Source organism: Ursus americanus, chromosome 34, assembly GCF_024610735.1.
Source record: "Ursus americanus isolate L20-20 chromosome 34, mUrsAme1.1.p, whole genome shotgun sequence".
Lineage (NCBI taxonomy): Eukaryota > Metazoa > Chordata > Mammalia > Carnivora > Ursidae > Ursus > Ursus americanus.
This window is the reverse complement of record NC_142160.1, coordinates 22,735,933-22,758,350: the sequence shown is the minus strand read 5'-3', so window position 1 is coordinate 22,758,350 and position 22,418 is coordinate 22,735,933. Positions and strand designations below refer to the sequence as shown.

At 43.5% G+C, this 22,418-nt stretch overlaps 1 protein-coding gene across 2 annotated transcripts in view; it reads left to right on the top strand.

The window, feature by feature from the left end:
- Positions 1-22,418, top strand: part of FRMD3 (FERM domain containing 3) — a 287,242-nt gene that overhangs the window by 194,559 nt on the left and 70,265 nt on the right. For both annotated transcript variants that reach the window (XM_045780850.2, XM_045780849.2), the window contains exons 7-10: positions 10,859-10,946; positions 12,483-12,571; positions 15,849-15,912; positions 17,920-18,008. In XM_045780850.2, the coding sequence (XP_045636806.1) occupies positions 10,859-10,946; positions 12,483-12,571; positions 15,849-15,912; positions 17,920-18,008 (330 nt within the window). The remainder of the gene's footprint in view (positions 1-10,858; positions 10,947-12,482; positions 12,572-15,848; positions 15,913-17,919; positions 18,009-22,418) is intronic.

The window sequence follows — 22,418 nt, the reverse complement described above, 5'->3', positions numbered from 1 at the left end:
ATTGTGGCCATAACTAGTCCACAACTAACCACATGGTTCTCCTAATGGCAAGGAGGGTGCAAACTGGAGCTAGCTGACAAACAGCTCTTAACGGCCTTCACAATCTCATTAACAAACAGGCTTTTTAAATAAGCTTTTTTATTAAAAAACTTTATTTTTTAGATTCACAGCAAAATTGAGTGGAAGGTACAGAGATTTCCCCTATTCTCCCTGCACAGCCTCTCTCGTTATCAGCATCCCCACCAGAGTGATGCGTTTGTTGCCATTGATTAACTGACCCTGACACATCTTTATCCCCCCCAATCCATAGTTTGCCTTAGGGTTCTCTCTGGATGTTGTACATTCGATGGACAATAGTATAATGACATGTATCCACCATGATAGTATCCTGCAGAGTGGTTTCACTGCCCTAAAAATCCTCTGTGCTCTGCCTGTTCCTCTCTCCCTCCCCCACAACCACTGGCAAACACTGATCTTTTAACCGTCTCCATAGTTTTGCCTTTGCCAGAATACCGTGTCCTTAGAATCCGACAGTATGCAGCTTTTGCAAGTTCTCTTCTTTCGCTTAGCGATAGGCTCTTAAAGTCCCTCTATGTGTTTTCATCCACAGCTCATTTTTTGCTGAAAAATATTCTGTGGCCTGTGTATGTTTCACGATTTATGCACTCACCTACTGAAGGACATCTTGGATGCTTCCAAGCTTTGGCAATTATGAATACGGCTGCTATAAACATTCACATGCCAGCCTTTTGTGTGGACATACATTTTCCACTCCTTTGGTAAATACCAAGGGGCATGGTTGCCGGGTTGTATGGTGAGAGTATGTTTAGTTTTGAAGGAAATCCTCAAACCATCTTCCGAAGTGGCTGCGTTCCCACCAGCAACGGATGAGAGTTTCTGTTGTTCCTGGACATCTCACCAGCCTTTGGTGTTTTCAATGTTCTTGATTTTGGTCATTCAAATAGGTGTGCAGTGAACAGTGCTTTATTCAGAAAGATTTAATAGAGATGCTGCTGGGCCTCCTAATATCCTGTAAACTAGAAGACGTGGGGATGTAGGATTCATATTATTGAATAGATGTTAGTGCTGAAACTCACTGGACTGAATGATTCTTCTAGATCAGAGCAGATAATAGATAGATAGATATTATCTATCTATCTAGGCTTTCTGGGCCACATGGTCTCTATTGCAGCCACTTAGCTATGCTTTTGTAGAGCAAACAAAGACAAAGATGATACCTAAATTAGTGGCCTACGATTCAGCGAAACTTGATTGACCAAACAGGTGGTGGGCCAGATTTGAGCCGTGGGTTCTAGTTTGCAGACTCCTAAACACATGGCAGAGCAGGTCTGGAATTAATTTCTGCCTCACTGCCTGCCTCTGTAGATAATTTTAAGACAAAAGAGCCGTATTTGTTTTTAAGACTATGTATAAGAAAGAATCTTACAATTTACAGATTTCGTTTGAGTTGGGTAGGCAGAGATGAGGTCCTAGCATGCGGACTGCTTAGGGATGGGTTAGTGCTCCTTCCAGAGCCCTCTGGTGGCTGGAAGAGGCTGTTGCCACAACCCCTAGGGAAGGGACCGTTCTCTTATCCTTGACTGTCCTGGTTACTGTTATCCACACAGCTTTAATCACGACCATGTGGGTTAGAAGGGAATACCCATTCCCTTAGTCCTGAGGGTGCCCAGAGGGGGTCGAAGATCAAGAATATGATTGATTTCACTATCAGGAACCCAGAGAGGCTTCTCTGGAGGTTTTCCTAGAGTTTCTACTCAGCTAGTTCTCTCAATACCAGTTTATCGGGTTTCTCATTAGAGGCGAAGACATTTGAACTAGCTTCAGGCACAGGGCATCAGCTTTTAAATATTCAAAACTCTCACTTGGTGGTGAAGTGGTTTTGATGAAGTATATTCCTTGTCCTTAAAGAGCAGAAAAATTTTCCAGTTAGCTACCATCATAATGATCTGATGCGGTGAGGCTTGTGCCGGAGGCAATAATGATACTGAGTGGATTTCAGACAGACTCATTATCTCTTTCTATTTCTCAAAATTCACGTTCCCTGTAAATCGTGTGCCTCCTGGCAAGGACTTATAGATACAGAAATATCTAGCTTTCTAGAGATAAGTGACCCGCTATGATGAATACCCTCTACCCGTGCTTCTGATGAACAGATCATAAGAGCCCCCTCAGGAAATGCTTTTGTGCAGTTTTGGGAAGAGCGTTTATTGTGTGAAAGGAAAATGGGAAAGATCAGATTACTTTACAACTTCTAGTCTTCTTTGAGATGTGCTTCCCATCATTTCTACTCCCCCCTTCACGTGTCCTTCCCCTTCTCAAGTCTCTCATTTTATTTTTTAAAGACTTTTATTTATTTGTCAGAGAGCGCATAAGCAGGGGGGAGCAGCAGACAGAGGGAGAAGCAGGCTCCCTGCTGAACAAGGAGCCTGATGGGGGACTCGATCCCAGGACCCTGGGATCATGACCTGAGCTGAAGGCAGACGCTTAACTGACTGAGCCACCCAGGTGCCCCATCAAGTCTCTCATTTTAATCTCTCTCTCTCTCTGATGGGTTATCAAATCCGTTTCCATTTTCTGTTCTTATTTGGCATAGGAATTGGAAGGGGGAATTACATGGCATCACATGTTTCTCCTGTAAAAACTGAATCCTTGTATTATGTGGCCTGGAGTCAGGGACATTTCTGGGGAGGGTTGGGCCAGGGGCAAATTGTGTGTGCACCCAAGTCACCAATGCTTTTATACAGGTAAAATCTGGCTACAGTGGCTTGAAAGGCGAAAGAGCAATGTCACCGAAGTGCAACATGGCTGTGAAGGACGAGAGAGGGGTAGTGTTGACAGCTTGAGTCAGCCATGACTTAATACATTCTTTGATCATGCTTGACATGGGACATGTAAATTATGCATCGTCAAAAACCTTTTGAATTTTAGGTGAACTTGTAACAGTATATCCATCCATCCACCTCTCTGTCCATCCACAAACCCATCCCTGATTCATCCATACGCATCTGTCTGTCCACCCATCCAGGCACCCATTCATGATTCAACCATCCATCCATTTGTTCATCTCTTCATGTAACAAGTATGAATTACAAGGCCACTCTGTGTCAGGATCCGTGGAAGTATTGAGTGACCTAGCCCACTGATCTTCAACTGCTTTACCACCAAGCCGGGGTCCCCTTCATCATCTATACTCCCCTATGACCTCATGTTTTCAAAAGATTTTATCTCAAAAAAATACTCATAAAGTAAGAATTAATTTGCTTCCTAATTTTCATCAGGCATACACAGCTACAACTACCACCCAGAGCCTTTGAATACCCAGAGGTCACTAGCCAAAAGCCAAACAATTGACACCTGGTTATTACACTTACAGGACTCTTGGAGTCCACAGCAGGGCTTATAAAGTGACGGTTGTTGAATTACACTGTGACCCAGATATATGTTCTCTGGGCCAAATACGTTTTTTAAAATGGAATCAGTTGCCAGAAAGTCCCAGCTTTTCTTGCTCCGGGTGGTTTGGTAACACTAGGCCTTTCCCTTTGTGGCAACACGCAGCCGGACCTAAGCTGCAGTGCTCTGTAAGAAGACTCCTTTGCTCTAAGGTTGGGAGTTCTACTTTGCTGAGTTTAATTCTGCAACGCAGAGACCCAAATGGATTAGGTGGAGCCAGATCTACCCTTTCCTGCCAACCACACTCCAAGCAATCCAGGTCCTTGCTGGCAAGACACACACCTCATTTAATTAATGTACACTAATAATATGCACAATTAACGTACACTAGTAATTTGCACTCATTCTTAGGATACTACTGTACATTTCTGTAATCTGGTATGGTATGCTAAGGGAGGATCAATAAGAGAGTGTTCCTTTTGGCAAAAAGAATACCAGATAGGCAGAAGGGAGACGTGATTACCCAACCTCACCGAATTTATTAGAAAAGCGTATTTTTAGAGAATTGTTAGCTCTTAAAGAACTCAACTAATCACTGGTCTTTACATCACAATGTCACATTAGAGACACTATTACTCTTAGTAGAACAGCTCCTGATGCAAGATTTAAAGGATAGAAAATCCTTATTTTCCATTACCAAACAGAGTTTTTGCCAGAAACAAATGTCCAGTGAGAGATCTGAGGGGGCAAACAAAAAATTTGGTTAATTGGCCTTAGTGTCTTTCTGAAAACCTGATCATTAAATGGTTTCTTCCTTGGTGAGTCAGGGAGACTTAGTTTCTAGTGATATTAGTGTCTCTACCTTTCCTCCATTGGTTTTGAACACTTTCCCTACTCTGAACATTTGTAGTTAGCCTTTCTCTGTGGGTAACTTCTTAGATGAAGTCTTTTCAGTGCTTAGCTGTTGGAGATCTGCAGTCAAACCCAAAGCAAAGGATACCAATTTGAGGACTTTTATTTTAAAGAGGGGTCTTGGCTTTGCTCTGAATATCTTGACATGCTTCCTGACATTTCCCCCAACATCAAAATTCTGATTTCAGTCATGCACAGGGCTAGCAGGGGAACAAAGGCTATTCTGAGGGTGAGGAGAGACCATGCTCTGTGCCAGGCACTAGTCTAATGGCTTTTCATCTGTCAACTGTTTGCTTTGTACACCAGATCTTCATGGTAGGGACTATTTTTATCTTCATTTCATGGAATCAAGGAGCTCTAGCATTAGTGGTTCTCTATTCCTGTGTGCAGTTTCTAGCTCAGGGCTCAGCAAACTTTTTCTACGTTAGGCGGTGCAGATCATAGGATTTCTGTTCCAACTACTCAATCTTGCCCTTGGAGCATGACCGCATCCATAGGCAGTATGCAAACAGATGGGTGTGGCTGTGTTCCAGTAAGAATTGGTCCTGAAATGTGAATGTCATGTAATTTTCATGGTCATGACATTACTATTCTTTGTTCGATTGTTCTAAACCATTTAAAAATGGGAAAACCAATCTTGGCTCAAGGGCTGCACAAAGCCTGGTGGTGGTCAGGATTCAGCCTGCAGGCTTTAGTTTGCGGATCTCTGACCTAGATTAAAATTGAGACCTCCCTGCTCTCCCATCAGGTCTGAATATCAAGCACCTGGAATGGATTGCCTCATCACTGGTAAGATGCAATGTTTAGAATTTGAAAGAGGCTCTCTCTAAGAACTGATGGAAACTGTCATTTTGATATGCTCTGCCAGGGCACGTAGGAGGGCAGGCACATGGCTCTGGACCATATCGTGTTGGTAGTGATGGTGGCACAGGCACTGAGAAGTGCTTTGGGACCAAGCCGACTTGGATTTGAACCTCACTTCTGCGTTCACCAGCCGAGTGACTTTGAGCAAGTTATTTTTCCTCCTGAATGTCAGAATCCTCATCTACAAAAGGAGGATAAGCAGTCCTCCTTTATGATTATTAAGCGACAGAATACAGACATTGCTTGACAACATAAGTGATCATATATTGCTCAGAACATTAGAGTTTAGTAGAAAGTAGCACTGCATGCATTTCTATGATGTTCCTGACCAGTTCTGTTTAGTTCAGTGTTGCTTTTGGACTGTACACTATTTTATCTACTTATTCTTTTATTAAAAAGGCAGGAATTGTTCCTCTTTTAATCATTGCAAATATATAACATATGAGTATTTACGACATATGTGTAGTTTAAAGAATAGTTGAAAAAAGGCCCAGGACCCCCTGACTCTGCTTATGAATTAGAATATCACCAGATGCTCTGAAGTCTCCTGTGCACCCCTCCCAGATCACCCCCTTCCCTCCTCTGCACTGTTCTGAATTTGGGGTTATTCATTCTCTCATTTTGCCTTTGTAAATGTACTTCGTGTTATCACTAAATCCTGCATTGCTTTGTTTTTGACTTCCCTAAAATGGAATCATACTCTAGTCTTGCGTCTCACTTGGTCATCAGCAGTGTGCTTGAGGCTGTTCCACGTGGATGCGTGTAGCCCTAGGTCTTCATTTGTCCTTCTATGTAACTAATATTCTATGATGTGACCATGTCACATTTTATGTATCCACTCTGCTCATGGACATTTGGGTTATTTCTAGGCTTCTTGAATAATTCTCATGGGAGTGTATGTAAAGGAGTTCTTAGCCTAGGTATGAACCTAAGTGGAATTGGAGAGCCATAGAGTGTGAGCTTTTCTAGGAAGTGATGGCTTGTTGCTAATGGGATTGCCCCAACTTACATTCACACCCACAGTACATGAGGGTCCCCAGTGCTTCATAACCTTTTTTCTTTTCCGTTAAGCTCTTAAAAATTGAAGTATAACAGAATCAGAAAAGTGTACAAGGCGTAAATATAAAGCTCGGTGAGTTATTACCAAGCAAGCATGTAGGTAACTACCCCCCAAGTCAGGGAGAATTGGTAATACCCCAGAAGCTTCTCTTCTGCCCCTTCTCAATATTTGCCTTCTCCCTCCTCCCCAAAGGTGATCACATCTCTGACTTTTAACACATTAGTTGTGTTTTACTCATTTTTGAAAACTGTGTAAACTGAATTCATTCAGTGTGTATTCGTTTATATCTGTCCTCTTCTGTTCAGTTTTTTTTCTTTTTTTAAAAAGATTTTATTCATTTATTTGACAGAGATAGAGACAGCCAGCGAGAGAGGGAACACAAGCAGGGGGAGTGGGAGAGGAAGAAGCAGGCTCCCAGCGGAAGAGCCTGATGTGGGGCTCGATCCCATAACGCCGGGATCACGCCCTGAGCTGAAGGCAGACGCTTAACCGCTGTGCCACCCAGGCGCCCCTTTTCTGTTCAGTTTTATTTTTGTGATAGTCACCCATCTTGTGTGGAGCTTTATTCGTTCATTTAATTTCATGGCTGTATAGCATCCCATTGTATATCCATTCTCCTGTTGGTAGACATTTGAGTTTCCTATTTTTTTTGCTACTACAAAGGCACGACTACGATAATTCTATATATTTCTTGGTGCGGCACACACGAGTTTGTTGCATATGGAACTACTAATGGAATCGTCATATTATAGGGTAAACATGTTGAACTTTTGTAGATAATGCCAGTTTCCCAGAAAGTTCTACCACATTGCTGCTCCACTGGCAGTATTAAGGGTTGCTTTTGCTGCAAAGCCTCATGAGTGCTTGGTACTAGGTTTTTAAATTTTAACTATTTAGATGGTTGTAGAAATGATTTCTCATAGTTTTAATTTGCATTTTCCTGATCATAAAGAGGTTAAGCACATTTTCACTAGTTGTGGGCTATTTGGATATCTTATGAAGTGCCTATGTATGTCTTGTGCTGATTTTTCTTAGAATATAAATATATATATATATATATTTCTTAGAATATATATATGTATGTATATAAAATATATATGTATATATATTTGTTATACATGTATATAAATATATATATAAAATGTTATATATGTATATAAAATATATATATTTTATATAAATGTATATAAAATATATTTGTGTATATATACAAATATATGTATATAAAATATATATTTTAAAATATATAAAAAACATATATATATTTTAAAAAGTGTATTGTTTATTGATTTATAAAGGAGTTAAAAAAATCTACATAGAGGTCTTTTTCTTGATTATACATGTTAGTGAAATCTTTTTCCCCCCGCGCTGGGGCTCACCGTTTCACACCCTGAATGAGATGTCCCAATGAGCAGAGGTCTTTGAGTTTAACGGCGCCCCCTCTGGAGCTGCGTGGCACTGTACCTGCTGCCATCTGTCGGATTTACAAAGGACAGGAACAGGGTCAGACCACCTAAGGAAGCAGAACTTACTCACTTTCCAACATGAACTTCCAAATTACAACCTTTCACAATTAACTTGTTCCCAGACTGAATACAAAAGAGGGGTGAGCTTTCAAACCAAACTGGGATTTTAAGAATAAACAATGTGTAGCTTATATACAAAGGTGCTGACATTTTAACCACCAGGAGCATGGCCAGGTCTCCAGAGTAGAGCCCTTTCATGTCAAGCAGGAGGATTAGCCTGGAGCAGAGCTAATGGCTTGGGCTGCTTTGGCTCTGGTCCTGGTTCCCTTTGGCCCCCCGTCTGGGTCATTAGGCTGAAGTCTGCATTGAGGGCCACTAGAGTGGGGGTGCTGCTTAGTAACATGCTGGACAGCTCAGCTCTGTGCTTTGTCCCTTGTCAGGGGGAGCTATGAATGTACGGGTGAGTGAGTGAGAATGTGGCGGGGAGGAAATAGCATCTAATATTTGGATTTAGCAATTTATTTTTCAGTGGAAGGTAAAATAGTACTCTTAGAACTTAAGAGAGCTATGGAGAAATCCTTGTATGTATTGAAAAAACTTTTTAAAAACCCCTTGTCCCTTTCCCATCAATATAGTGGTGACGTTTTTGAACTTGTTGTTATGGTATCAAGAAGAGATATAATAACAGTGACTGTGACTTGAAAAAAGAATGAAAGAAAGATAGGAATTGCATTGAAAGGGCCCATACAGTGCTGATCAGGATGAGTAAATAAAGATGTTACCTTTGTGATCTCACAGGGAAACTTTAGAACACTAAGGCTATAGAGGAAAGCCCAAAAGGCTTTAGAAAGACATTATTTTCTTAAAGCAGGTGTTTGAGTTAATCCCTCAGAAATGTTCTGTAAAGGGTGGATTAAAAATTATCTCTTCTTTTGAAAGAAAAAGGTAGCACATATGGCTACTTCTTCTTCCTTCTCCAAGGCCCTATAGTTAATGGAAAAGGTACTAGAAAGCAGATCCAGGAAAGGATACCATTTTTGGATCAGAAGTCTGACAGTGTCTCTGGAAGATGGGAAACAGATGGAGCAAATCCAGGTTAAACACATATGTAGGGTAGAAGTGGTTCTGGGTGCTTCAGGCAATAGATACACAGGGCCGCCATCATGGTGAGTGGGCAACTGCATTTGGCTCAGTTGGGTAGCTTTGACCTCTTTCTCTGGTTCCTCGTGGGCAGCAGCAGGCTTGAGCTGGAGGTACCCCGTGTGTGGGCAACACCCAGAAGAATTACAACCTTCAGTTTAAAATCAAGTTACTAACACACACTCCTCCCAGATGGCATGCCCCACCATTCACTCCTTCCTTACAAACCTCTGGAGGCCACTGCGTTAAACAGATAACGTCAGATAAAAAAAAAAAAAAAAAAGTCCATCTGTGAATCACCCAACACTTAAGAAAACATCAACTCCATGAATGAGAGATTCTGACTTAGCGAACCAAAGGACCCTTGCCAAGAAAGCAGCATTAACAGCAAACAGGATTGAACTTTAAAGGAAACAAAGTGGAATTTCCTCAGAGGAATAAGAGGAATGTATTGCATGAAATAGAAACAAGTAGCTATTTCAAGAACCAAATAGGTATTATGTTGGAAATGAAACTTTTAATTGGTATTTTTAAAAAAACTCATAAATAAGAAAAGCAGATGTATGAAGCTGAAGAATAAATTAGCAAGCTGGAAGTTTGAATTAAGAAATAATTCAGAAAAGGGACGCCTGGGTGGTTCAGTCAGTTAAGCATCTGCCTTTGGCTCAGGTCATGATCCCAGGGTTCTGGTATCGAGTCCCGTCTTGGGTTCCTTGCTCAGCAGGGAGCCTGCTTCTCCCTCTGCCTGCCACTCCCCCTGCTTGTGCTCTCCTCACCCCGTCCCCCAACAAATAAATAAAATCTTGAAAAAAAATAATTCAGAATGTGTTACAAAAAGACTCATTTAGAAGAAACAAGGGTTATAAGGCATGGAGGAGAGACCTAGGGGTTTCAAGATCCATTCTCTTGGGCCTCTCAAAGGAGAGGAGAGAGAAAGGGGGTGAGGAAGAGAAGAATCAAACAGTCATGGAAGAATACAAGTCGTTGGATTAGAAGTGTCCCCACAGTGCTGATCATGATATGTAAATAAAGACACTCCTCAGACCTATTCTAGTGAAATTTCAGCCACTGGGGGTAAAGAGAAGATCTCAAAAGGCTTTAGGGAGAAGGTAGATGGAATACTGTTTTGATTTAGAGGCATGAGGACTTCTGAGGGGTAAAGGAGGGAATCCATCTATGGGGAGATGCTTGGATGGAAATAGATTTAATACTACAATATAATTCTGCATTTTAGAAATAAAAATTTCCTGTTGTTTTCTTTGGCAAACTCTTCTTGGTTGTTAGTGTTACCTATTTATCCTTGGAGCATGCTTTGGATTCTCTAAGATATGTTCGGGGTTTAGTCAAAAGTGGAGTCTTTGAAATGCTGCACTATCCTGCTTTGAAGTTAGGCCCCAGAAGCTTCACAGTCGTCTCTATTGCAGCCCCTTTCCTCCTCGCTGAGGCCACGACCTTGTTTACCACCCTGGAGGGCACAGCTGGGATTAGTGGCTGAGATTTCCTTTCAAAATCCAGAGCCTTCCAGTGGAAGGGTTGACCGTTCTTCCTATGCAGATGGCTTTGTTCAGGCTTGCTGGTAGCCTGACAGGATTGCCCATATTCTACCCTGAGCAAGAGGGAATGCTCTTTCCCGTAGATAATCTTTTGAAGTGAGTAGGAAAGGACAGATGCTGAGTTCTATTTCATATTAAGATTGAATTTGCAAGGCTTTACTTATTGGTAACTTGATAACCTTGATTAACTGTACGGGGCACTGGAGTCCTCAGACTACACGTAGGTTTATTATGGAACAATTAATCAGGGAACATGAGCTCCAATTTCTTAGCAAAGAGCTCCTCGTGGTGAGGAATGGTGATCGGTGTTACCGGATTATTATTTATGTAGGGATTTCTCTCCTTTTTTTTTTTTTTTTTTAGTGTAGAATATCCCATTTTATTGAATGAAGGGACTCTAGGTTCTGTAATCTTCTGTATTAATACCCTAAAATTTTCTTGTGTGTTTCTAGAGGCCAGAGCCCAGCCGTTGCTGAATTTAACTTACTCCTGAAAGCTCACACTTTGGAAACCTATGGGGTGGACCCCCACCCATGCAAGGTGAGTGCCCCTCATAGCAGGCTGACCTGTAACGATTGTTTTGTCCACAGAGAGTTAATTAGTGTGTGGAATATTTCTACAGGCTGACCCATTGCCCCTAATTGGAAGGGACAACAGTAGGCTGTAGTCACAAGTTCTGGTGGTTGATTTTCTCCATTACAAGCCTTCCAATTGCTTGCTGATTGCTGTGTAGTAGCCCCGCTTTCCTAAACTAACATACATGATTCATTCACCCATCAAATACCTGGTTCTACCCCTGAGAAGTTATAGGGTCCCAACAGATTTATTTTTAAGACCCTTGTCAGCAAGAAGGCAACCTTAAAGACTGGGAAAGTAGAAGAAGAAAAAGGACTTAAAATTATATTTTGACGTTAGGAATTTTTTGTTTGTTTCCTTTGCTCATATTATTTGACAGTATTTCTCTCAAGCATGTATCAGAATCACCTGGGCTCCACCCCAGAGCTCCTGGGGGTACAGCTGGGGGATATGCTTTTTTAACAAGCCCCCAAGATGATGCACGCATTTCTAGAAATGTTTTACGAAAATGGTTTTCTTCTTTCCATACCTTAAACTACATGTCAACCAGACACTCACTAGAATTCTATACTAAGCATTTATCTCAGCCAAGCTCTTAAAGGTAAGTTCTTGGGTCCTGCTGGGACATTTCCTTACCCACATAGGATCAGCTAATCGTATTTGGTGAAGAACTAGTTCTATAGCTCTTAGTGCAGGTTGCTCGTTAGAAATACTTGGGGAGCGTCATACTCCTGCCACCCAATGACATCAGTGTCTGTGGGGGAGCAGACCAGGCTTTCCAGATGATTCCAACATGCCGCTGAGGCAGGGAGCTGATAGTACTTGTTCACATTGGCATTTTTTTTTTATTGGCACAATTATTTTAGCATATTTGCCGGGTATAAATCAGTGTATTCCATTTACTGAATTAGATTTTATCCACAATTTTGAGCCTGTTTGTCTTATTTATTACTTGGAGATGGACTTGATTTTTGTTCCTGTTATTCCTTTGCTTTTACTGATCTATGCTTAGTTTTTCTGGTTGAGGCTGGAAGCGAAGTGGGCATTTCTGGACGTATCTTTACATTAAAACTGCCAGGAATTTTGTGTGGAATTTAATCAAGTTAAATTAGGGCTTTGGTTTCATAGCATCTTTGATTCTGGGGCTAACGATGACTGAGTGCAGTTTGCCCACATTACAGGGCAACTCTGAGACCGTGGGTGGCCCCAGGACACACTTGGAAATAGACATAGTGGTTTGAGACTAACCTACCTTTTCCCAGGATGTTCTTGGACAGGTAGGTGGTCTCTTCCTCCAAGAAAAAAGCTACATATTCCTGGACCTTCCCCAGATTTTAGAAGTACTATCCTTGGAAGTCCCATCTCAGAAACTCAGTTTATTGCCATGATCAATGGAATTAACCTGAAATTAACCCAGGGAGAGGATGAATGAGAATGCCATTTATCATTTATTTTATATTTCTCCATCCAAATGTGTTTTTTTTCTCTTTTTTTTTCCAGGATTCAACAGGCACAACAACATTTTTAGGATTCACTGCAGCAGGCTTTGTGGTATTCCAGGGAAATAAGCGAATCCATTTGATAAAGTGGTAAGGACTTCTTTGGGAAACTAGCTTACCATTTTTCTTGATCTTGCTTTTTTCCCCAGCCTTTGATTCTGTCTGTTTGGAAATGTCCGGTAGAATGCCTAGTATTCATTTCTTTGCTATGGAGCTTCTTCATGAAGGGATTATTCATCTGTAAATAAAAGCCAACCTAGGTTGCCCTAGACCTCAGGAGACCTGAGGTGTGTCTTGGGCTCAGGGGCTTTGGCTCCAAAGAGAAGGTATCCAGTGTTTCCTCACCAGCAGTGGCTGCTCTGGCCCGAGGGGTAACCTGGGGTAGGGCAGGGCAGGGCAGGGTAAAAGTGCAGGTTCCTTTGAATAACTCAGGACCCTCTTCTCCTGCCCCCTCCTCTCCATTCTCCTCTTCTCCTCTGTTGAGTCCTTGTTGCAGACACTTCCTGTGTTACCCAGTCTATCAGTGAAAATGCTTTTGGCTCAAAGTAACAGGAACATCTGCTCACAGTGGCTTACAAATAAAAGGACTGATTATTTTATTTTATTTTATTTTATTTTATTTTATTTTATTTTTATTTTTATTTTTTTTAAAGATTTTATTTATTTATGTGACAGAGAGACAGCCAGCGAGAGAGGGAACACAGCAGGGGGAGTGGGAGAGGAAGAAGCAGGCTCATAGTGGAGGAGCCTGATGTGGGGCTCGATCCCAGAACGCCGGGATCACGCCCTGAGCCGAAGGCAGACGCTTTAACGACTGCGCTACCCAGGCGCCCCAGGACTGATTATTTTACACAGTAAAAGTTCCAGAGGTCGGGCATTTCCATGATCCTTTAACTTGAGTGCCTGACAACACCGTGAAGGATCTGGGTCTCCATTTCCTTCTCTGTCATCCCAGGGTGGTGGCTTTTGTCCCCAGGCTCATGCTTGTAAGGTGGCCACGCAAGGAACTCTGTGCATCCCATCTTCATTCAGCAACACCTAGAGCCTGGAGGAGAACATCCTCTTCCATGTGTCTCCTATTAAAACATGGAGGACTTGTTTTACAGAAGCCCTGTAGGAAACTTCCGGTATATCTTGTAGGGCAGGATTGGGTCACAATCACTTACTTAAACCAATTCCTCAGAGAAGGATGGGAACTCCACGACTGGGTTGGTCAAATCAAGACCCAACTCTTGCGGCTGGAAAGAACATAATCTGTATGGAAAGAACATAATCTGTATGAACACATCACCTTGAGGAAGAAAAAAGTCTGAGTCATGTCAATACAGAGGTGGGAGGATGGAGCAGGGTAGGTGACCAGCAGGGCCCATGGTGTCCAATCAAGGAGAAGATGGTTTGGGCAAAGAGCAAGAAGGCTGAACATATGTGGAATATTGTAAAGGCTCAGTCTTGTTCATACCTTCAGCTTGATTCAGTTTCCTCCCTGATGGCCCCTGACAGGTTTGTCACATCACCCCTGCCATCATGTCTCACTGGGTGGTGGGCTCCCCCTGTGGCCTGAAGTTCTTCTTGATGGGCCAGAGGGCATCCACCTTCAGTTGTGGGTTGGAAATGCTCTTGCATTTACCTGAAGCTCAGTTTCTTGGTTTTGTTAGCTTCAGGATTCCCGGCACCCCTTTATCAACACCCCCACTCGTGCACTGTGCTCTTGGCACCCCCCCCCTCCCTTTCAAACGTTCTCTATTGGGTTAGCATCAGCCAGCTGATGTCCACTCCACTCCTACACCCTCTACTCCTGTTTCTGCGATCCCAGGTTTCACCAGTCTCTTCCTTGACCTCTCTGTCATTGCCTTCTGTTCAGCTCATACTTTCTGCTCCCACTTGTTCTTTCTCCACAATGAGCATTCTCAAAACTCTTCTTCACTTCGCTTTTCTGAGTCTCTGCATACTCCATCATAAGATGGGAATCCATTACATCTGGTTGCCTTACAGGGAGGGAAGGAGTTGGGGGAGAAGCAAATGCAGCCGTGTTGTGAGTGGTGGGATTCATGAACTCTGACATCTTGTGTACGAGTAGCATGGTGGGGTGGCCAGTTTTCTTCCCTGTGTTTCCCGCACCTTGGAAAGAGCAGTATTCATCACCCTTCAGGCCATTCCAGAATAAGCTCCCTAGGGATTCCTATTGACTTCAGGAAGCACAGATAATCTGGGGACTTCTCCCATCCTACCCTAGGAGCACAGAAGACCTGCAGATTAGGTCCTCAGGTTTCTGAACGGCTTGAGCTCTGAAGTAGTTAGGGGAGAACCTAACATGTCTCAAGTGCAGATTAAATTGCAAGTCTCTGCACCTTGGGCTTCTGTTTCTTCGTGGGTCTGCTGAAGAGTCAACGTGGACAATGCCCGGACCATTCGTTTCTGGTTCTACATCATGGCGCTCCTGGCGGGGTGCTGACGTCACCCCTGCCCCTTTCCAGCCTCTGCCTGGGCATGTGTATTTGGAACAGCTGCGGACATGTTACCAAAACAGATTTTATTCCCACATTAATCCTAGTTTTGTTTTTTGTTTTTTAACATCCACTGAGCTGTGTCCCTCTTGCAAATCCTCTCCTAAGTTCGAACGGCTTAATGTGGCCACACTGTTCTTTTCCCCTCAGGAAAAAACACAGGGGCACAAATCACCCTCCTAGAAATCAGATCAAAGGAATAAAAATAGAATTGTCTCCTCTCTTTACACATTGCTGCTCACCAAGGAGGTGACCTAGGGTCCCCATTTCAGGCTGATTTTAATTGAGCAGCTCCTTAAGATAAAAACCCAAAGTCCCTCTTTTGACTACCATGTGTCAAGCTGTCCTCACAACCTCTCAATATTTAGTAAAACTATTCTCTCGTGAGCAGGGAGAGCAGAAATGAAAATTTTGCAGCCTGGTGTGTGCGTTTCTCGAAGATGGATGTGAAAGAGCGAGGGAGACAGACACTGTGAATCCATATCGTTCCATTACCCGGACCGGAAATAATCATATCCTTCCTACCTCGCAAAGGAGGCTGGCCAATTAATATTGTTTTGGTCGTTAACGTTCACAAAAGCTCCAGAGCTCCTTGGAAGAAAGACGCAGCTTGACTGTACAAAATGGAAGAAATAATTCCGAGCTGCCTCCGGATCCTCTCTTGGGAAGAAAATTGCTGTATAATTCACTTGGGGGCTTTTCACTGCTCATTAGGCCTTCACTGATGATAAGATAATATCTTGTTTCATTGCAGTCGGCTTGGTATTTGCGAGGCAGCCAGATTCCTGTGGGAAACCCAGGTACCTGGGTTAGCTGCCACTTTCTTTTTTTCCTTCTCACCCAACGAGATTTTCTTTTCTTAGGCCAGATGTCTACAAATTGAAGTTTGAAGGGAAGACATTTTATGTGATTGGCACCCAGAAGGAGGTCAGTGACTGCTTTTCTAAACCTGTAGTTGTGTGTGTGTGTGTGTGTGTGTGCGCGCGCACGAGAGAGGGATGTGAGCATAAAACGTGCCTTTAGTGTTGTAACCCCAGACAGCACCACTTTGAAGTTTACAATGATAATGGGAGCTGTTTGCTGAACATTTTAGAGGTAAACAAATAGGGGTTTGCACATTTAAGAACAAAGTCAGTGAAATGAGTCCAGCAGAGAAAGACAAATGCCTTATGATTTCACTCGTATGTGGAATTTAGGAAACAAAACAGATGAACATAGGGGAAGGGAAGGAAAAATAAAATAAGTTGAAAATAGGGAGACAAATCATAAGAGACTCTTAACTACAGGGAACAAACTGAGGGTTGCTGGAGGGGGTGGATGGGGCAACTGGGCGATGGGCCTTAAGGAAGCACGTGATGTAATGAGCACTGGGTGTTATACGCAACTGATGAATCACTAAATTCTACCCCTGAAACTAATAGTCCACGACATGTTAACCAAATTGAATTTAAATAAAAAATTTAAGAAAAAAGAACAAAGTCAGGGAGCAATGCTTGACCATATACTGCTGTGTAAAAAATAGACTGGGATAGAAAGTGGAAACTGCTCCTGAAACTCATATTATACTGCATGTTAACTAACTGGAATTTGAATTTAAAAAAAAAAAAGGAAAATGGAGCCTCCTCCTACCTCTGTAGTCTGCCAAAATATAGATTTATGAAACCAGCAAAGAATACTTCCAAAGCTGGATATTCAACCACTGCTGGCAAGAGGGTTTTTTTGGTTTTGTTTTGTTTTTTTTTCAAATTTCCATCAACATTTATTGGAATTAACAGCTTTTTTTAAATAACAATTTTTTATTATGTTATGTTAGTCACCATAGAGTACATCCCTAGTTTTTGATTTAAAGTTCCATGATTCATTGTTTGCGTATAACACCCAGTGCACCATGCAATACGTGCCCTCCTTACTACCCATCACCGGTCTATCCCAGTCCCCCACCCCCCTCCCCTCTGAAGCCCTCAGTTTGTTTCCCAGAGTCCATAGTCTCTCATGGTTCATTCCCCCTTCTGTTTACCCCCCTTCATTCTTCCCTTCCTTCTCCTACCGATCTTCCTAGTTCTTATGTTCCATAAATGAGTGAAACCATATGATAATTGTCTTTCTCTGCTTGACTTATTTCACTTCGCATAATCTTCTCCAGTCCCGTCCATGTTGCTGCAAATGTTGGGTAATTGTTCTTGCTGATGGCTGAGTAATATTCCATTGTATATATGGACCACAGCTTCTTAAGCCAGTCATCTGTTGGAGGGCATCTCGGCTCCTTCCACGACTTAGCTATTGTGGACAATGCTGCTATGAACATTGGGGTGCATATGGCCCTTCTCTTCACTACGTCTGTAACTTTGGGGTAAATACCCAGTAGTGCAATGGCTGGATCATAGGGTACCTCTATTTTTAACTTTTTAAGGGACCTCCACACTGTTTTCCAAAGTGGCCGTACCAACTTGCATTCCCACCAACAGTGTAAGAGAGAGTTTTATAAATAGAGTCTATCCATCCCAGGAGTCTCAAGGAAGCTGCCGGATGGAGTTTGGGCTCATCAGGGACGGCATTTGAGAGGAGGCCGTCGTGGAAACTGTGAACCTCAGGGCTAGGTCTGGAGGTTTGCAGATTTTCTTGCCTAGTCTTTAGATCAAGCATGGATTACTCAGCCATGGCAAAGTTTTTAAAGGAACCCAAGTGTGATTGAGAGGCGGGTGATTCCTGGGTTGTTGAGAAGGATTGACTGTGAGGCTGTTTTTTGTTAGAAACAGGGTCCAGCTAGATCTGGGGCATCTGCAAAGGGTGAAGGAGGCGGGGCACCATTTCAACAGCCCTTTTAAGACCACAGCAATGCCTAAGTTCCTTTTACTCTGTTCAGCAGGTGGGGGGAGTACAAATTGGTAAATACTCTGTTTCACATGCCCTTTCTTGTTTTGTCTTTTTTATTAGAAAAAAGCCGTGTTGGCATTCCATACTTCCACACCAGCTGCCTGCAAACATCTTTGGAAGTGTGGGGTGGAGAACCAGGCCTTTTATAAGTACGTAGCTTTTATTCATTTAATCATAGGTTGTAACAGCATCCATGGAACCACTTATGTTTTACAAATAGCTGCATATTCATTTCTTTTAATTCAGTTTTTTTAAATCATATTTAAGGGAATTGTAAATTTGGTGCATTGTGCAGGGTCACTCCCAACCAAGCCTGAGCTCCACGCAGGGTGATGCCCATAGAATTGCAATGGGTGCTTTTTTTTTTTTTTTTTTTTGCATTGCTATTTCCATTCAACATATCACAGAATCTGATTTTGGTTGGGTGCCCCACTCAGAAGCAGACCTTGAGAAGAGTTGAGTGCAAGTAGTTTCTTTGGGATATGGTTTCTGGATACACCGGTGGGGGTGGGGGTGGGGAAGGGAGGTGGGGCAGCCAGCAACATAGGGCATGTCGTCCATCAGGTCATTCCTGAGGGCAGCTGTGCGCAGCTCTCCTGGGGAACTCTGTCAGGCTGTAGAACTTGCCTCAGAGTTCTCCCACTGACCAGCAAAGGGCCCGGGCTGTTTGTCTACCAACTCCCCGCTCATTTTGGTTGAAGGCCACTTTAGAGGGCAGAGTTAATGCTCTCTGGCTTACTCTGAGTGTGGGCTGAATGTGTTCTCACAACCAGAGAAGGAAAGCTTTGGCAGAAAGTCACAGGTGTTTGTAGTAAGAAGCCTTCAGCATTCAGAGATGAGAGCCAAAGGCTTGTGGGTGGAATGTGGTCAGAGGCTCGCATCATGGAAAGTCAGTTCTGGACAGGACTTCAGAAATCATCCATAAAGCTCTCAGGTTTCAAGAGAGCTTCAAATTTATGATCATCCCACCGAGTTCCAGCTTCTCTTTGAGACACACCTGCTGATTGGGAGAGTGGTGGTGAGGGACACAGTCAGGAGCCCAGGCTAGCCCTGCCCAGGGTATCAGCTGGCCCCTGGAGCTCATCCAGGCAGCCTTTGCTCTCACCCCTACACTGAATTCTGCTGTGCTCATTAGACTTGTGTCTCTGAAAATGCTGAGTCTCTGAACCTCCTGGGCTTTGGCTGACAAGGATCAGGAGAATGATGTCTTGGACAATCTTTTTCAAATCCTTTTTTATCCACAGAACTCTTTTCCTCAAACAAGTGTAGGCAAAACCTAGTAGGTAAGAAAGGATAAAAATAGAGGAGCTGTGGTTGTTGGTGAGGACTCGGGGACTGAAGACCCTTCACCTGTTGCTCACTGCATCTCAGGAGCTCGGGTGACCAGTTGTCTGCATTTGCCCGGCCTTCCCCAGGCTCAGCATTGAGAGTCTTGTGTCCTGGGAGATCTCTTTGTCCCGGCCAGATCCTATCAGGAGGATAGTTTGAAAGCCCTTGGCTGAGATGACCTCCAAAGTGAGTGAGGGTATGTGTCAAAAGACCTTCCCACAACCGTCTTCACCTCAAGGCATCAGTGGGTCCTGTGGGGTGTTTGGGAACTGGTATATAAGGGCACCTGATTGCCTCTGAAACCATGTCCAGGCCTGTCACTGCCCACGAGAGCTGAGAGAGGGAGGGGCAGAGGGTTTGATGCTCTGTCTCCAGTTGCAGCCTATGTGTATTTTGCTGTTGTTTTTAATTATTTGAAAAAATGAGATCACATACCATAAAAATCACCCTTTTAAAGTATACAGCCAGTGGTTTTTAGTATCATTCACAAAGTCATGCAACCGTCACTGCTATCCAATTCCGTCACTGCTATCCAATTCCAGGACATTCTTATCCCCTCAAAAAGAAACCTTGCACCCATTAACAGTCACTCCCCATTCCCCGCCTCTCCCCAGACCTTGGCAACCACTGGTTTCCTTTCCGTGTTTATGGATTCACCCATTCTGGACATTTCATCTAAACAGAATCATAAACTATGTGGCCTTTTGTGCCTGGCTTCTTTCACTTAAGGTCATGTTTTCAAGGTTACCATGTGGTAGCAGGCATCAGTATTTCTTTCCATGACTGAATAATAATCCATTGTTTGGATAGACCACATTTTATCCGCTCACCAGTCGACGGACATTTGGATTGTTCCCTCTTTTTAGCTATTATAAATAATGCTGCTACGAATATTCATGTAAAAGTTTTTCTGTGGACAGTTCTGTTAGGTTTATGCCTAGGAGTGGAGTTTTTAGATCATCGGGTAACTCTATACTTAATTTTTTGATACACTGACAAACTGTTTTTGGAGCCTGAGCTTTTGGAAGTCTGTGTTCCTCCTTTAATGAAATCATCTGGTTCTTGTCAAGGGATCATTTAGAGACATTGAGTCATTTTGAATGAATGTTTTCTCACAAATGAGGGAGCTGGTAGACGGAGTTTTGAAACAAAGCAAAACAAGATGGATCGTGACTTATTTTATTTTGGATTTTTATGTACATATCTATACTAGATCAGATCTCTCTGAAGGAAGGAACTGGGTCTGTTTATCATTGTATTTGCCAGAGACCCCAGGCATTCAAAAAATATTTCCTGGAGCAATTGATAAGGCATGGTTCCTATCCTCGGGAGAATTGTATTTCATGGTAGAGACCAAAAGGGAAGTACAAATAAAATCCTGAAGGGTATCCTGGAGTTGGGGTGAGTCTTGCTCCCAGGGGAGCCAGGAGGTGGAAGTCCCTTTCAGACCAAGGCGGGAAAGTGGAAGATGTTGGGGAATGTGAGCGGCCATGCAAGGCTGGAGTGGAGGGTACATGAAGTAGACAGGGAGGAGATGAGGGGCCAGGAGCTCTTGGGTCCGGACAGAGGGCTCAGCCATCGTGAAGGGGGCAGCAGAGGAGTAAAGGGTATGGTTGATGGTTGCTGACCACAGGTGGTGGAAGGGGCGGGAGTAGGAGAGGAGAACACCCAGCGGGGAGACCTTTGGAGGCTTCTGAGTCAGCCCTACTTGAGAGGACTTTAGCAAGGCTTTGAAGATCCTTTAGGGGAACTCCTAGATCTCCATCGAAGAATAACTTAGGGCATTAATTCATTCTGTTGCACACACATTGTTTTATCACGTGTGAGGGAGTCCATTGATTGCTAGCATCAAATAAAGACAAAAACAGAATTGAAAGGAGGGGGAAGAAGGAGAAAAACCTGTGAACCGGGAACTCGTTTTGCAGATTTTAGGGTACACAACTTAGCTTGCAGCTAGTAAAGAGGTCAGTGTGATAATCCTATCATTTGATGGGCCAACTAGGCATATCAGAGGACTCCCTCCCAGTCTTCTGTGGATGCTTCTGGAGACTTGGAGGGTTTAGTGGTCACGAGTGGCACTGTACAGATCTCCCTTGACTTCCTTGACTTAGGTTGGAGCTATGCCCTGATAAACTCATCTTAAGTTAAAAATACCATGAATCAAACCATCATACATTGGGGACCTCCTGTACAGAGGTGACCAAAGTCCTTGCACCTCTGCTTTGGTTAGGCCAGCCTACCCCGCCTCTCTCATGAAGATCTCTAATCCCTGATATTTGTACTGATCTGAGTTTTCTTGGACCCTTTTGTTCCTTCATTGTTCCATAACTACCCCTGTTCCTTACGGAGAAAGAAAGATACCGCCTGTTCTGACTAGGCTGTGTGACCTCGGACAAGTCTGGCCTCAGCCTTCTCATTTATAGAATGGAGGGGACAGGGACTCAGGCGTGATTCATTTGCCTCACTGTGGCCTCGTGTTCACGAGCAAGGACCTTGGAGGTGAAAGGCTTGGCTTTGAGTCTTGACTCTGTCACTTCCTAGCAGTGTGGCCTGGAACAAAGCACTTGAACTTTGAGCCCCAACTTTGTTTTTCATCCGTGGAATGTGATTGGTAACACCTGCCGGGGAGTGCTTAGCTGTGCAGCAGTGACCATGACAACCCCCTCCCCACTAATGACTAAAGATTTTTGAGTGCCCATTGGTCACAGAGCCTGGTCGCTGGGACTCTGAAGGGTTCTGATTCTGTTTAGCTCAGGGGCGCGTGCCTGTTTCTAGCTCTGTCCCATCACTGCATTGTGATGGTTTTGGCTGGCAGAGCAAGGTCCTGATTTTGTTTCCTGGGCTGGGGGCGGTTTGCTCCTTCTTTGTCTATTTTACCTGCCATGGGAACAGGGAGGCCCGGTGGCTGATGCCTAGGAATTCCCTGGTGGGCTTTTACCACATGAAATGTGCGGTTGGTCGTCAGTGGGCCCGGGGCCACGATCAGGTTTGAAAGCCTTGGCTCTGAGATCTGCTGGCTGGGAATGGAGCCCAGTGCAGAAACTCTGATTTTGCCTCCTCCTCCAAATCCCAGGGGATCCCTGACACAGACAGTCACCGTTTCAGAGCTTCCTTTATGCCGTGTGGTTTCTAGGTGCTGCCACCCCCAGAGTGCGGGGTCCCTGAAAGCACACAGATTCACTGAAGGCTTCAGTGGCTTGGAGAATTTCTGTTCAATGAGTCTGTCACAC